Source organism: Benincasa hispida, chromosome 7, assembly GCF_009727055.1.
Source record: "Benincasa hispida cultivar B227 chromosome 7, ASM972705v1, whole genome shotgun sequence".
NCBI lineage: Eukaryota > Viridiplantae > Streptophyta > Magnoliopsida > Cucurbitales > Cucurbitaceae > Benincasa > Benincasa hispida.
Window position 1 is genome coordinate 9396328 of NC_052355.1, and position 16210 is coordinate 9412537.

A 16210-nucleotide genomic window follows, 5' to 3' on the forward strand; every position below is an offset into this window, starting at 1 on the left:
AAGCCATGCACGACAGGCTCCACCCCATAAGTAAGTATCAGCATGCTCGAAATCAGACAACAACGGAGAAATATAAGATGTACCAGAGTGTTTGAGTTGTCAGCAAACAAAAATCCTCCAATAAGTTGCATAACATATGCCCGTGCATACCTCTGTACACTGATGTCGTTGGCATCGGGAGGCAACTCTGGAAATTGGAATGCTAACAACGAGATAATCAATCTTAAGCCTTTCAAATCATCTTGTCGAACCCCTAAAAGATTGTCACAAATAGTTTTCCAATCATATTACAATGAAGGTGTCAAAGGTTCTCCATCCACTCATAATCTAAACTGAATAGCAACATCCTGCAACGTAATTGTGTATTTCCCACAAGGTATGTGAAGTGTGTGGTTTCTTGTCACACCCCGTCCCAGACTACTCTCTGAGCCTAGGAGAGGACATGACTGCAGCAGTTATCAACCCTTTTGTTGACACTTACTGCCTAATAACTCTAGCGAAAATAACTCTGATACCAACATGCAACTCATACACAGCAGATGCCTTTTAGGCCAACTACATTAAGTTTAAGCACACAACATATTTAGAGAGAATACATTACTAGTTTCACAAGTCCCGATGCCCAAAACCTTAGTCCCTATATGAACAACTGTAACATGTGTACAATATTTACAGTAACCACCTAACAGATGGGTTACAATATCTTTGTCCTTTAGTGGCAGAGCAGATGCAGAGCTACCTTCTGAGGATGTGACCGCTACCTGGGGGAAAAGAAAATATTTGAAAACGGGGTGAACTTGCTAGCCCAATGAGTGACTTAAGAAAGAAAACGGATTCTCATGCAAAAGTCTCATTAAAGAGATTAAACTGAAATATAAATTTCTACAATAACCTTGTACTACAATATAAACATTTTCCAAGTATAAAGCATATAAAGCTGTTTTTGTCAAAAAAACATTAAAATTGTTCCTTAATTGAGAATAACCCTGTTATAGTTAAATCCCAACGTCAACTGCTAGTCAAGAGAGAACCCTTTTGCTCAATCTCTAACTTTAACTACCTACATGCACGTGGCCATACTAAGTACCATCATACCTTAGGTACTTTTGCTCAGATACCTTCTCAAAACTTGTCCTTCAGTATCGAGCTGCTCGCCATCTTCTCAAATGTCCTTCGGTATCAAGTTTCAAGTAAAACTAGTCATAAAATGACTTTCTCTTTAAAGCATGTAAAGCATAATTCATAGAAAACATGTCTTTAAAGATACTAATGCATGCATAAAAACACACATAAATAGTTTTTCAATAAACTTTCATACATGGCATGCGTTTAAAACAAAACTCATAGTTTGCTTACTTTGTAAAACTAGTGAGCATGAGAATAGTCTTTCTTTAAAACATGATTTCTTTAAAATATTGTAAATATTTAGTCAAATATTTAGTCACTCACCTTGGTCGTTTAGGAACCTTTCTCTCTAGAAGTTCCTTGATTACCTCGGGCTCCCTTTTGAACCCTAATATCCAGATTTAATTTTAAGCTCGAATTACTCATAGTTCTAAGCCTTATCACGAGATACTCCCTTCTACAAACATGCTCTAAAATGTCTCAGGAAACTTACCTTAAAATCGTAGCTTAGAACTTCTCGTGGTTTGGCCGAAATCATCAAAACATCAAGACTGGCCCAAGCTTACCCGACAGCTCGACCCTTCTGTCATTTCCTCACTCTCAACCCGATTCCTTGGAGTTTCTTCTCCGGCAGCCCTACCCTGAAAACTAGACTCTCAGAGCTTTCAAGTGGCTTTAGAATCACTCTAAATGCACGAGTATTCTGGGAGATATCCTCGTCCCAAATTGATACTACTTCCAGACTTCATTGTCCGACAGCATCTCCTNTCTAAATGCACGAGTATTCTGGGAGATATCCTCGTCCCAAATTGATACTACTTCCAGACTTCATTGTCCGACAGCATCTCCTCCTCTTGGAACTTCATGACCAACATATGGTCTTGCTACCAACGCATGTATTCCTTCATCAAAACATAGTCTCCTCCCAATTAGCCCTCATACACTCTTCCTAATGTCCTTTGAAGAGAATTCGAGTTATGATCTGAAGAGAAGTCCTTGGCCCTATTTATAGGCGTCCAAAATCTCTCCAAGGCCGACACTTCCTACTTGGCCGTATGTCCAAGTGTCTTTTTCCCACATAATGCAACCTTCATGACATCGCAATCCAAGGTGTCTTTCTCTTCCTTAGCCAACACATAATGCTCAAATTTGCATGTCTTCTTATGCATCCACCTCCCTTGCTTGAAGCCCAAGATTTCTCCCCAACAAGCTACATGTCCGGATGATTTGGCATCACCATTGGCGCATTCCACACCCTTATGGTCGTAAGCCATCTTGGCCAATCGCTCCCTCGCATGGCCTATGCGCCCATCTGACCTCAAATGCGTCCATCCAATCTCAAATGCGTCCATCCAATCTTTGCACCCTTGAGGTGTCTTTTTAACCTCAAAATAACACCCTTCAAGTCATTGCCGCCTAGCACCTTGCCCCATTGGCGACCTATTAACCTCAATTGTGCCATGTCTAATTAACGCAACCTTACCTTGTGCATCCAATTGATGCAACTTAGTCACATATGCTAGATACTCGCAAGGCTCATCCTAATCTTATTGCTTGGTCGTGCATATCCTTTTCTCTCGCATGGCTTTACCATTAGCCTATGCGCTCAACTAGGATTATGACCAACACTCTTCCAACGCATACTATTAGTTTTGTCCTATGCGCCCACATGCCCTCGAATGTCCTTGGCACATAGCACATCACCAACGCATAACAACCTTTGGGTCAAGCTAGTTCTCAACTCAAAACCTCATGGTATAGCTTCCATCGCCTAGGCTCTTGCCAATGCATCCCTTATGACCAACGCATGTATGTCCTTGTTGCTTGTCAACGTCCTTAGTCTCTTGCTCAAGACCAACCCACACTAACCTCATAAGCCTTATGTACTGCCAGTCTTAGCAACGCAAAGACATTTCACCATGCGTCCACCATGGCTTGTCTCATCACCTAGCTCATTGTCTAGTAATGCTGCCGCATAGCACCATCGCATAGCGCCTGCGCCTATCGCATAGCACACAGCCTACCGCACAGCTCTTGCTCATCGTGTAGCGTCGACACCCATCGTTTAGCGCAACACGACTTTCGTCTAGTGCACACGCCCATCGCATAGCGCCATCGCCCAACGTCATCGTCTAGCACTGCTACCGATCGTGTAGTTCCAACACCCCATTGCTTATCGCTATCTTCCAACACATAGTGTGATCCTTCGCATCATCTAGCGCCGTACATCTACTTCATGATCGTCCCACGCGCGCACCTCCAACGCCCAGCACCTCATGTCCGCGCAACTTGAGGCTACCACATGTTTTGCTAACCTCTCAAGACATTGGCTACCGCATGGTTTTCTCTTGGCCATACTTTGGCTTCCTTCAACGCCCAAATAACCTCTCAAATGAGTAAGGCCAACGCATGGAGCAACACTTAGTCAATTTTCTAGCTTCCAACGCATGGGTTACACTCAGCCAATTTTTCAAGCTTTACCCAAGAGTCAAGCTTTCAAATTCAAACTTTTCTTCTAACTTTTCACCCTTTTATCTACAATTACACATTAATTTCCACATCAACCTACTCACCACACTGGTCTCAGTAGGGAACATACTCAAGTAGAGAATTTAGGGCTCAGGGTTCACATTTCCAGTCTCCAATGTTCTACTAAAGTAGTAATAAGGTGTCAATCCAGTTAGATAAATCCAATCTGTGCAATCTCAAGAAAATCAGCTTGTTGTATGTAAGATATAATAAGTGGATCAAACGGGATAGTACATTGTACAGATGTCTCCCTTCTCCAACAGCCCAAAACTATAGTAAAAGAACTATCCCATATCAATTGTGAACTATGAGTATTTTATTTATATAATTGCAGAAGATTAGGACCAAGATCTATGATGCACATACATTAAAAGAGTATAAACTCAAATTACATAAAAAAATCCATTACATAAAAAATTCAAATTACATAACAAAATCGATTACATAACAAATTCAAATTACATATCAAAATCCATTAAATAACAATTTCAATTATAAAAAGAAAAAAAAAGCATTACAAAACAAATTCAATTACATAGCAAAATCTATTAACTAAAAAATCAATTACATAACAAAGTCATCAATGGCTCGATGAGGCAACACCTAATCTACGTTGTGGACACGCTTGTTATGTCCTCCCTTGCAAATTGTACATGAAACTTTTTGGCTAGCCTCTCTCGATTCCGTTTCATTATGAATTCGCGTACTTTTGGGCGAGCCCGTTCTCTTAGTAAGTCCGCATTTGAAAAAACTTCTATAAATGATAATTCTCGTCAATAATCTAAGTGTTGTATGGGATGGAAATGACCTTTATAACATCGCTTGAAATGTGACAATTTGTAGCATTCATCAATAAGAGGTATGTATGTCCCTTCTTTCAAGCTCACAACTTGTGTGTGTTGGCCTTTATGATAAATCATACTTATGTCAGTTTGTACTTCAAAAGTTTGGGTTTCCCTATCAATAGATGTTACTGTATGTGCAGATGCTTGTTTTTCTCACCTCTTAAGCTTTCTCATGGCATATTCTGTATATACTCCTAACGGTCGAGTGCTTTGCTTATCTCTTGTTTTCGATGTTCAAAATATAGTATTGTGCAATAGAATGTTAGCCTAACCAAAGAAGTAATAGGTAACATTCTAGCACCTTTGAAACCCTCATTCAAACATTCGATTGTATTGCTAGTCATCCACCCTTAGCAGTACCCATCATCATGTGATTTTGTCCATTTTTTCAATTCAATATCAGAAAAATATTCAAGGCACTCAAGGTTCAATTACTTCAATTCTTTCAACCTAATGAATCTGTGCCTGATTTCTTTCCTTAAACACAAAATCTTTCAGTTGCTTCGATTTGTATTTCGTACTGAAATTACTAGCAACATAACGAAGACAATATCAATGGCACGCTCTAGGTTCACTCCAACCTATTTTCTTATTGTTAATTGCAATAATAATGTCCTTATGTCTACCCAAAATCAAGTAAATACCATCTCGTTGGGTAACATATTCACACAATGCCCACATAAACCTTGATAAACTGGATGAGTTTTCTCCTTCAACAATAGCAAAAGCAAGGGGAAATATATACCCGTGTATCAATCTATAAGGCGGTCAATAATTTTCCCTTATACTTTCGTAAAGATGAGTTCCACCAATCTGAATTAATTGTCTATAATATTTGAATCCTTTTCTTGCAGGAACGAAAGACTTAACTCGAGAAAAAATAGTTGTACCTGGCACATCAGACGAAAGAAAATACTAATCCGATTGTCTTCCAAGATTGTAATGCACAACAACACTCAACCAATACAGAAGTTCTAAATATGATTTATCTCAATCACCAAACACAACAATCAATTTCTCTTGACTTGCCAGTCTATAAAATTCATTTTTTTTAATTGCTTTTTGAAATAAAGCCCACAGGAACCCCAAGATCAACTCTAACCATATTTTCGATTTCAATATTCATAAAATTTGAATCAAGCTGTGAATAATCCTATGTCAATTCTTAGTACAAACATGAATGTTCCCCTTCAAGTCTAGTAATTTCAAACATCTCATGACTTTTACGCTGACATGCCTGTAACCTCCAATTACGACCATACTTCCACTGTTTACATCTCACATACCAAATATCTTAGTTCGATTCTAGTACGACAATCTCATATTATTCTATCAAGTAGTATTTTTTTACGACCAGTTGTAGATTTTATTTGGTGTCAAACAACATTCTTTTTTGTATTAAACTAGAATTATCTATATATCTACTCATTTCCTTCAATATTGACCCTTGTTCACAGGTTGAATTAGTAATTCCCAACCTATTTAGGTGAACATCTCCGATAGTACCAATTCAAGATCATGTTCTGTACTTCTACCGTTTCCTAATAATTCATCAAATTCTACGTCAATATTAATGTCTCCATCATTTCCAAGTTCAAGACACTACAACAAATATCACATTCAATAGCTTTAAAAAAACGATATCATAGACTTTCCATAACGTTTTTGAAATACTGTCATAGCTCATGTTATTGAAAGTCCCCGACTTTCCATAGCATTTTTTTAATGCTATAAAAAACGTTTTAAAAATCAACATTTTATAGCACATATTTAATATTATGAAAACATTTCATACCGTTGGCAAAAAAACGCTAAAGATAATCTTCTACAGCATTTTTTACAACGATACGAAAACGCTATAAAAAAAACTTTCTATAACAATAAAAAAACGCTATAAAAGACTTCATTTGAAACGCGGTCATAGCCCATGTTATTAAGTCCTTGAATTTCTATCATATTTTTTCACCACTATAAATATGCTATAAAAAGTCCATTTTCGATAACGCAAAATTAATGCTATGAAAACTTTTCATAGAATGAAATAAAACGATATCGAAAGTCATTTATAGCACTTTTGATAGCTGCACAAAAATGCTATAAAAGACATTCTATAGCATTCAGCATTTTTAATCACTTTGTAAAAAAACTATAAAATCGATGCAAAGCATTTTAAAGACATGTCATAATCAATGTTATTGAAAATCACTCAAAATTTCATAACATTTTTTCAACGCTATAAAAAACATCATACAAGACTTTCTATTGCATTTTTATTTAATAGCATTTTTCATAATAGTAAATTTGTTGCCATGCTTGTTTTCTTTATGTTACTATAGCTTTTTTAAATGCTATTGTAGCTTATATAAAAATTTCTTGTTAACATTTATTATTAACAATACCTAGAATCATACATTTTTATAACTTTAATGTCACAAATAATTTTATTTGCATTCTCCAAAATATCATATAAAACTATTTAATTCAAGCACACTTACTACACCATGTTTGTTTACAACTAAAATAATAAATATCCAACAATAAAAAAAATCAACAAATAATATTCAATAAAAGTTGGTTAAGATATAAAATACAATATACAAAATTTACCAAGTAGCATGAGTATAAAATACAAAAAGTAAAGTGAATTTTTATCCCCACTTGACATATTTAGTCAATTCCAATTTTGATTTGTTAGCGACTAACTCAGGACTTTAATTTGAGATTCTATTTTGGAGACGAAAATACCCACGAACTAAAATGTCATCTCCTTTTCTTTGTCCATGCCCTCTAGAATCATAAATCACAATCCTAAACAACTAATACTCAAAGAACCGATTAAAAGATAAATAAAATAAGTCAAAAAATAAAGATCAACTAGTTTCAAGAAATCAAGGAACAAAAAAATCATAAACTCTAAGTGTAACATAATATTTGACAAAGACTAATTCAAATATTTTTTAAAACAATGATAAAATAAAGAGCTAGATTTTAAGATAGAAAAATATTTTAAGCAAGATTTCTTAATATGTGACTAAATCACTCAAATTTAATAGCCTGAAGGTAAAAGACTGCAATTTTTTCATACCTTTTAGTGTGTTCTACTCCATAACTTGAATTGAGGAAAAAGATGAATTCATTCAACCTAGCAAAAAATTACATGATTAACTAATCAAATACAACAGTCGTAACAATTTTTTATGTTGTTTAAACTAACACCCACAATGATACACACACCCAACACTAATGACCAAGTTACTCAATTAATATTTCAATATTCTAGGTTTAATAACATTTAGCTATAAACTAAATAATAATACATGAAGTATCAAATTTTAACAAAGGGCAAACAAAAAGAGAGAGAAATAAAAGAAAAGAGTATCAATGGAAATGAGAGGAAAAAAACAGAAAAACAAAAATATCGAGATACGATAATATGAATGGAGAAAATTAAGCAAGAGATGGAGAAGATAGAAGGAGAAACAGAGATAAATAAGAAAGAAAAAAGAGAAAAAAAGACAAGAAGAAAGAAAACAAGTTTACCATAAGATGGAGAGAGAAAGAACACTACAACAAGAGAATACGTAACAAAACAAGACAATACTGAGCAAAAATATACACCAACAAAATTAGACATTACAATGAACTCAACATATTCCTAATAATTCATGGAAGAATGGAAACTACAAAGAAGTTAGATATCTCATTTCCAACTATGGAATTTGACCGAGACTTAATTAAAACATCTTATCCAAATTCTGAAAAATAGGTTCGATTTTCATCAATTTGGTTGTGTAAGATACCTATATCTAGATCACCTGCTCCATTCTTCTTTTAGATCTAAACTTGCATAATTAATGATAGGATTCTGATCTGACCTCCTCACATGACAAATGGAGCGACGTGAATTATAAGACTGGGAAGGAGATTAAGGGAAACGTAATTTGCTCTAGAAAGAGATCATATTACCATCTAGTTCCACCATTGCCTTCTTGATCACAGGCTTGAACTTACCTCCAAACGAATTCTACCTTTAGAAAGAGATCATCAAATGATAAATATTAAACTAGACTTCATGAAAATATTCTATCAATCTTGTCTTTCAAAATTGTTAAGAGAAAAGATAGACAGAATACATGATGATACTCCATTTTTATCCTTGTTTTTCTGATCTTACATGCACCTTGACTACTTTATAGTATTTTGTTAGTAATCAGTAAGATATTTGGATACTCAAAAAGAGAAAAAAAAATAACTTTTAAGTTTCATCAACCAGAAAAATGTTTTCTTTTGAATATAGATTGGGGAGTTTCTTTTTTCATCTTTTATTTTTTTTTTCTTCTAGTGAACTCCATTGTTGTCATTTTGGCTGGATTATTGATTATCTGTTTGTCATTTCCCTTCTTATTCACCATAAAAAATATTCTTGAAAAAAAATTATTAACATGCTATTCAAGAAAACATGAGAACAGGAATGCACGTTTTCATGAAGAAATCATACCGTGTCTCCTCTCCACGTCCATTAACGAAGTCAATGCAGTTCCGCCAGCCGTCCAATCTTCAACTGGAGCATAACCAACTTATAAGTAATAGAAACGAGGAAAAAATCTATGGAGGAAACTGATATCAAGAAAAAGAATGAAAGGTTAAAAGGTTAGAGACTAAAATGATCAGAAGGTACAGGAAGTGGGACAGACAGACTGATGATATTGGTCCAGTTTTTCTACTCTAGAGGAGAGCTCCAGCAATGTAACCCAAAGCATAGCAATAAGTTGAATCAAAGTTCGTGGGTAAACCATACATCCCACATCCCTTTGTACCTATAAGTCAAAAGAAGAAATAAACAGAGATAACATATAGAGCACTAGCCAGCAAAATACAATTTTTTTTGTATCATCTCGTGGCCATTCACTTGTACCATTCGTAAGTTTACATTTGAAAGTCAATTAGCTGTAAGCCTAACCCATCACTTGATTGGCCATTTTCTTTACAAGTTCATAATGGAAGTCTAGATACTTGGAACCCCTAATTATCAAATATGAATTTAAAAGATCTTAATGCATTTACCAACATGCATGTTTTTGAGATTTCAACTGATTTGCCTACTACCCAAGTGCTAAATATAATATGTGTTATCACTAAATTATTAAACAGGAGCGTTTAAGTAAAACAGCAAAAGTTCAAGCACGAATAGAAAAAGTACCCTAAGAAATGTGAGTACCCCTTGAATTGGCCATCCATTATGTGCACCTTCTTGCCTTCTCTTTTCCAACTCAGTTTCAACCATTTGAATAAGCATTTTTTCAATTTCTATTTTGGCAACCGGATATGTAAGATAAGATATAATGTAGTTAATCAAATAAGGAATCTATGGAAAGACATGTATAAAACAAAAAGAAAAAACAATTACATGGACATTGCCATGTGGATCTCTTACACGCAACAATTGTTCTTGGATTGCTTGTGGGAAAAATTCAAAAAGGTGGTGAGATTGAGTAGTAAATTTCTTTCTCCCTAACCTATCCTCATCTATAATATCATGGGCAAGAATTTCATTGAGTTTCGAAATAAGCTGCTACACTTGTAGAAAGCGGGTTATAAATGATATCAGTTCAAGAATGATATATTTGATCCCGAGAATCTTGGGTTTAGTAGATAGTGAGCATACAACCAAAAGAAATAAGCACAATTAGTTACAATAACAAGAGAAATACCTCCGGAATGAAGTCAATCAGACCCTCGGGAAAAAGTACAACATCATAATTAATGACCAAGTTCAGAACATGCTTAGCCGCAACCTGCAAAACACATTGTAAATTCGATGTACCCTATAAACTAAAAGCTCTAGTAATAAATGAGTCAACATTCAAAACACATTATTTGTCTGGAAATTTTTTTGCCTGCAAACATTCAAAACCAATAAATCTCCATGAGTCAACTACAACTAGGTGATAGAGAACAAAGTTTTCAAAGCTGACAAAAAAGGCATCCGATATCACTTAGGCAACTGAATATGATATGGGATATCAATACTTAGTTCCATTGCACCATATTAAAAGTTTCAACCTAATTCCATGAATCCTTTGTTTATCATAAATTTTTCATCTTTACCCTTAAGTTTTGTTTGATATTTACCATTCCATGTAAAAATGCAAGAAGATGAAATTCTAAAACAGGATAAACTGACTCAACATTTTCAATTTTCATGGTTACATGAGAGTATCTGTTGCAGAGATTATTAGTTATTAATGAGACAAAGCCTAGTTCTCAAAGAGAATAAATAGGGTTTAGTATGTGGAGGTAAATGCCCTTCTTGACAAAGATTTCTATCTGGTAAAGCATGTGGAGATAAATGTCCTCCTTGACAAAGATTTTTATCTTAAGTAGTTTGAATAAAGCAGCTACCTTTTCTCCAATAATAGTAATATTTGGATGAGTTTGCAAAGCACACTCTAGTGTGATGTGAGAAGCAGCACGACCCATAAGCCATCCAACTGTGGATATATGTACACTTGCCATATGATAATAAACTTGAAACTTGAGTGAGAAAGAAAAAGGTATCAACATCACAACATCACAACAATGAAAAAGTACAATCTCACATTAGGTACATCAAATAGAGAAGGTTAATAAAATTGAGCAGAGAGAAGTGCTCTATTTTTTACAGATGAAGCAACAAGATGGGCTTTATTATTAATATTATTTATTTATTTATAAATATATAGTTTTAAACAAGTAGACATATCTGAACTTGAAATACTGGTAATGTCAATAAATTCAATTATTATGAAAATGTCCGCACATCATAACTATTTTTAGTTTCAATTTCATTAAGCAAAATGCTTACAGTGGTAATATTTTCCTTATAGATCGAGCATCAACCATCACATTACCAATCATTTCTAAATATATCTTCATAAACATCAGCAGAGCCTATTAAGAGTCTCATCTCATGAATGCGACATTCCATTTTTTCTTTGAATTCTTGAAGAAACTACTTCAACTTTGCAACAGTCACCAAAGTTGAGTCTAAACGAAATATGAATTCTAAAGTAGTTACGAAGAGAAATGAGTACCTTGCAAGCAGAATCAAATCCAAAACTGGTGGGGACCTCTTTGTATTTGAGATCACCATCAATAGGTTTTAGGCAACCAATCACTCGTGTTTTCAAATTCTTACTCATAATATTTAAAAACAACAAAAAGAAGGGGAAAAATAAATAACAGTCTTTGCACACAAATAAAATGGTATCCTAGAGTAATTAATTACTCAACCTTATATTTCTTCGATAAAAATAACATATAATAGCTTATCCATATATGACCATGAGAGTGAGAAAGAGAGAGCAAAAAGGAAGGCAATAAACAAATTTCATAGTTCTGAAAAATACCTAAACTTTTCAACGAGGAGACAGACATTTGTGTTGGAATCATCTCCACCAATTATAACAAGGCCATCCAAATCAAACTTCTGAGCAGTTTCTTCAACTTGCTTAAACTGAAAATAGAACAGAACTGTCAATTAATGCCTTGACTAAAACTAAGACATCTCAAAATGAAAATTCTAGGAAGAAAGAGTTTCAATCTTATCCCTCCCACTGCATATCATATCAAAACCACCCTGATAAAAGAAAAACACATTTAAATCAAGAATTGCATTCAAATAGCAATCACTTCACATCAAGACTGCACATATTCACACTAACAATTCTAACAAGTGAAAGCTAGAAATCCCTTCAAGAAAATTAACCTGATTGCGATATGGGTAGATAAATTTTGCCGTCAATTCTATATATTTACATTTCATGATCCCTGCAGAACCACCCTTGAAACCATACAACGTGCTTCCTTTTGCATGAACCTGTAGGTAATCTTCACCAAAATCTTAGAAGCTGCTATAATTAGCCACAACTTGAACAGAATAACAAACATTTATTCTTGATTTATAAATGTGGACACAATAAGACTACCAAATAGTCCAGAAATCACATTATGCCCTCCCGGTGCTTGGCCACCAAACTAGACAACTCCGATCTCTTCAATTTCTTATTCGCCTGCCCCAAACTGGAATCACTTGGCACCAACCAACAGACGATTGGCCGAAAAGACCAGGAAACGCTTCGCGATCTCATCGCACGTGCATATAACACACAACTCAAACACTCAAAACCTGAAGAAGTAGCAACTGGCCTCAAACGCATTCAGTAAAACTCAAGTTCCAAACAAAAGCGAGATTTACAATCATAAGCAAAACACAGTAAAAGAACAAACAAAACTCAATGCATGTCATTACTCTTCCTTTGAGACATCAATCAACTCAGTTACCAAACAAAGTAAAAAAAACACGTTATGAAGGCTAGAAACTCCAAAATCAGAAGAGAAAGTAAATGATCTATGGATAATAATCACCCAGATTGCCGGCGGCGGAGTTAGGAGGACCATCGAGGATTTTGAAGGGGTTTTTGAGAACAGAGGGAAAAGGGAGAGGTTGATCGATACGGTGGGCTAGAACTTCGCAATACACAGTAGAAACACAACCGATCTCTGGTGGAGAAGATGCAATGATGGGGGAAACATCGGCATTAGCGATGGAAGGCGAGATAGGTAGGAAATGAAAGATTGAATCAATGAAAGAAGTGGAATATTGAGTGTTCGATAAGGTCAAGAAGATGAAGAAAAAGGACTTGACTAGAATAAGAGGAAAGAGCTTGTGGATGAAATGGATCACACTCTAAGAAGGGATTTCGGTTCTCCCACTTGCTCCACTATGCATAAGCTCCATATAAGTCCCTGATGTGAGGATTTGGCCAGCAAGAGACTAGAATTTTTATGGCTAAAACAACGAGAGAGAGAGAAAGAGTTTCAATGCGAGGGAGAGATGGATTTAAATAGATTGCTAAGAAGAAAAGGGAATCTTCAAGTGTTACCTCAAAGATAAATCAAATTCCGAACATGCCAAGAGCGAGAGACTGAAAATTCATTTTCGCCCTTTTCCCCCAACCTTTTAATAGCTGTTTTGAATAAATAATATGCTTCAATGATATAAAAAGTAATATTTGTTGTAGTGAGAATGACTAAATCTTTAGGACGCAAATAGTCTAACTTAATACGTTAATACTAATAGTCCAATCCAACATCATTTCAAAAGATAATCTAAACTCTATTTTATGATCAGTCCAAAAAGTTTTTTTTTTTTCTATCTTTTAAACCATTCAAACAGTTCAAATAGATCAAAACTCCAAACAGTCCAAGTATTATTTTATGACCAGTCAAAACAATCCAAATATTTTCTTTTAAAAAAAAAGAAACCCAACTAGAGCCCAAATCTTCGGTCTAATTTATAATATTAACATACAAAAGAAAAAACAATTCAAATCATATACAAAAAAAACCTTCACATACTAGATCTCCCAAACTTTCAACCAAAATATATCAAAACTCTAATTTTTTTATGCATTCATTCAAATAAAATACTAGATCTATGAAGCACACTCTCATATATTGAAATAAAAACATTACCTATGGTTAGCAGCGACAGGAAGAAAAGTACACGATAATAGGTGGGGAATAGCGGTTGTGAGAGAGAGGCAGAAAGAAAGGAAGGTTTGAGATGGGGAAGAAAGTGAAAGGAGAAGATCGCAGATGGCTTTTGGGACGTGAACACCAATGGCTAAACTTTGGCACAAATAAACTTAGTCATTTGGTCTTTTAGGACACCAAGCTTTGGCACTAACGGGTATCTATTATTATTATAATATTTATAATACTCCCCCTTTGATGCCCATTATAAATATAAAATATGGCTCATTAAAGTCTTACTAGGAATAAATCCCATGAGAAAAAATTCTAGTGAAGGAAAAAATAGTACATATTTCATATAATTTATACTTCTAAAAGAATATATTTGCTTCCCCTCATGAAAACATCACTTAAGATCTCTAAGTCACTGTGAAACCCGGATTTCAATTTCCCTACTTAAGCAGGTAATTAAGGGAATTAACTAAGTATAAGTTAAATCCTATATTGAAGAAAAAGAAAATTCTAAGTGTTTGAAGAGATCTTCTTTTAGTAGCTTTGAGTTGAGCCTTAACTAGTGGTCAAGTGTGAAGTCAAAAAGAAACCATGCATTTTGTGTCAGGAAACATTAACGCATAAGGCTCTAATGAGGCTAGGTTTATAGAGGTTATAAGGAATTAAGCATTGAGGCCAAGGACAACCATGCGTTGAGCTTGTAAGGTATGGACGCATGTTGGCCAAAGTGTTGGCAAAGAGGCTTAAATGATGAGCTTGGTCGCTACAGGATAAGCGTGAATGCTACACGATAAATGAAGCGCTAGACGATGGACATTACGCGATAGACGCAAGTGCTAGACGATGTTGCTACACGATAAGCGGACACGCTGGACGATAGGCATGATGCGTTAGACGATAGGCGTCAACGTACACGATGAGCGACAGCGAGATTGTTAACAACGAGAGATCACTAGACGATGGAGCTGTGCGATGGGGCGTAAGTGCTATGTGATGGGCGCGGACGCTACACGATGGCAACAGCGAGAGGGCTAGCTGATAAGCGACAGCGAAATATTAACTAAACGATGGAGCTATGCGATGAAGTGCAGGAGCTACACAATAGACTAGACGATGGCCAAGTGTTTATGCGTTGTTGAGGCTTGCGTCACACAAGGCTGATGGATTCACCCGGACAGTTGGCTTATACCGAGAGGAGGTTGAGCTGGAGTTAGTAGGAGCGGGACGAATAGATTTTCATGCAAGAAGTTTTATGCATGAGGAAGACAACTCAAACTTCATGCAAGTAGGTGAGTGGCATGGAAGTAGGTGAATGGCAAGGAAGTAGTGGTGGCAAAGCTTAGTGCAAACACTCCAAAAGTTTCTAAAGAAGGAGGTGTCATGGATTGGAAGCCTTGAAAGATGAGAAGGATCGATTCCTTTGGCCTATAAATACCACCACAATTCTTCTCTTCGGTTCATAACCCGAAATCCTCTTGAAAAAACACTAGGAAGAGTGTTAGAAGGCAGATTCAGAGGAAGCTATGCGTTGATCATGAAGAGCATGCGTTGGTAGCAAGACCATGCAAACATAAAAAGGTTCCAAGAGGAGGAGATGTTGTCGAAAGTAGCATCAACTTAGGACGAGGAGTTCTCCTAGAATACTCATGCGTTTTGAGTGATTCCAAAGCCACCTGAAAACTCTGAGAGTCTAGTTTTCAAGGTTGGGCTGCCGAAGAAGAAGCTTTAAGGAATCAGGCTGGAGGGTGAAGAAAAGACGGAAGGGTCGAGTTCTCGGATAAGCTTGGGCCAGTCTTGATGATCAGAGAATTCCAGCCAAACCACGAGGAGTTCTGAGCTGAGATTTTAAGGTAAGCTTCCTGAGACATTTCAGAACATGTTTGTAGAAGGACATATCTCGAAATAAGGCTTAGAATGATGAGTAATCTGAGCTTAAAGTTGAATCTGGAATTTAGGGTTCAAAAGAGAGCCCGAGGAAACCAAGGAACTTCTAGAGCGAAAGGTTCCTACCATACCAAGGTGAGTGGTAATTTCCTTTAAGTCTTAAGCATATCTTTTAGAATATATGTGTATGCTTATGTTGTGAATGAGTAATTTAGAATGAGAATGAAATTATGTGAGCGGGATGGTCATGAGGTCAATAGACCTAGTTCTTGAACTCGGAAGCAGAACCTCACAGGATG

General features: G+C 35.8%; 1 protein-coding gene across 48 annotated transcripts in view; it reads right to left on the reverse strand.

The window, feature by feature from the left end:
- Positions 1-742: 742 nt before the first annotated feature.
- LOC120081480 (pyrophosphate--fructose 6-phosphate 1-phosphotransferase subunit beta 1-like) overlaps positions 743-16210 on the reverse strand; it is a 34920-nt gene continuing 19452 nt past the window's right edge. For 21 of the 48 annotated variants that reach the window (XM_039036392.1, XM_039036387.1, XM_039036380.1 and 18 more), the window contains 7 exons: positions 11888-11994; positions 10902-11007; positions 10212-10294; positions 9700-9820; positions 9178-9316; positions 8998-9060; positions 7658-8527 (listed from right to left, as the gene is read on the reverse strand). In XM_039036392.1, coding sequence (XP_038892320.1) covers positions 8493-8527; positions 8998-9060; positions 9178-9316; positions 9700-9820; positions 10212-10294; positions 10902-11007; positions 11888-11994 — 654 coding nt within the window. In that variant the 3' untranslated portion in view covers positions 7658-8492. The other 27 variants (XM_039036401.1, XM_039036399.1, XM_039036398.1 and 24 more) reach the window with 23 other exon arrangements.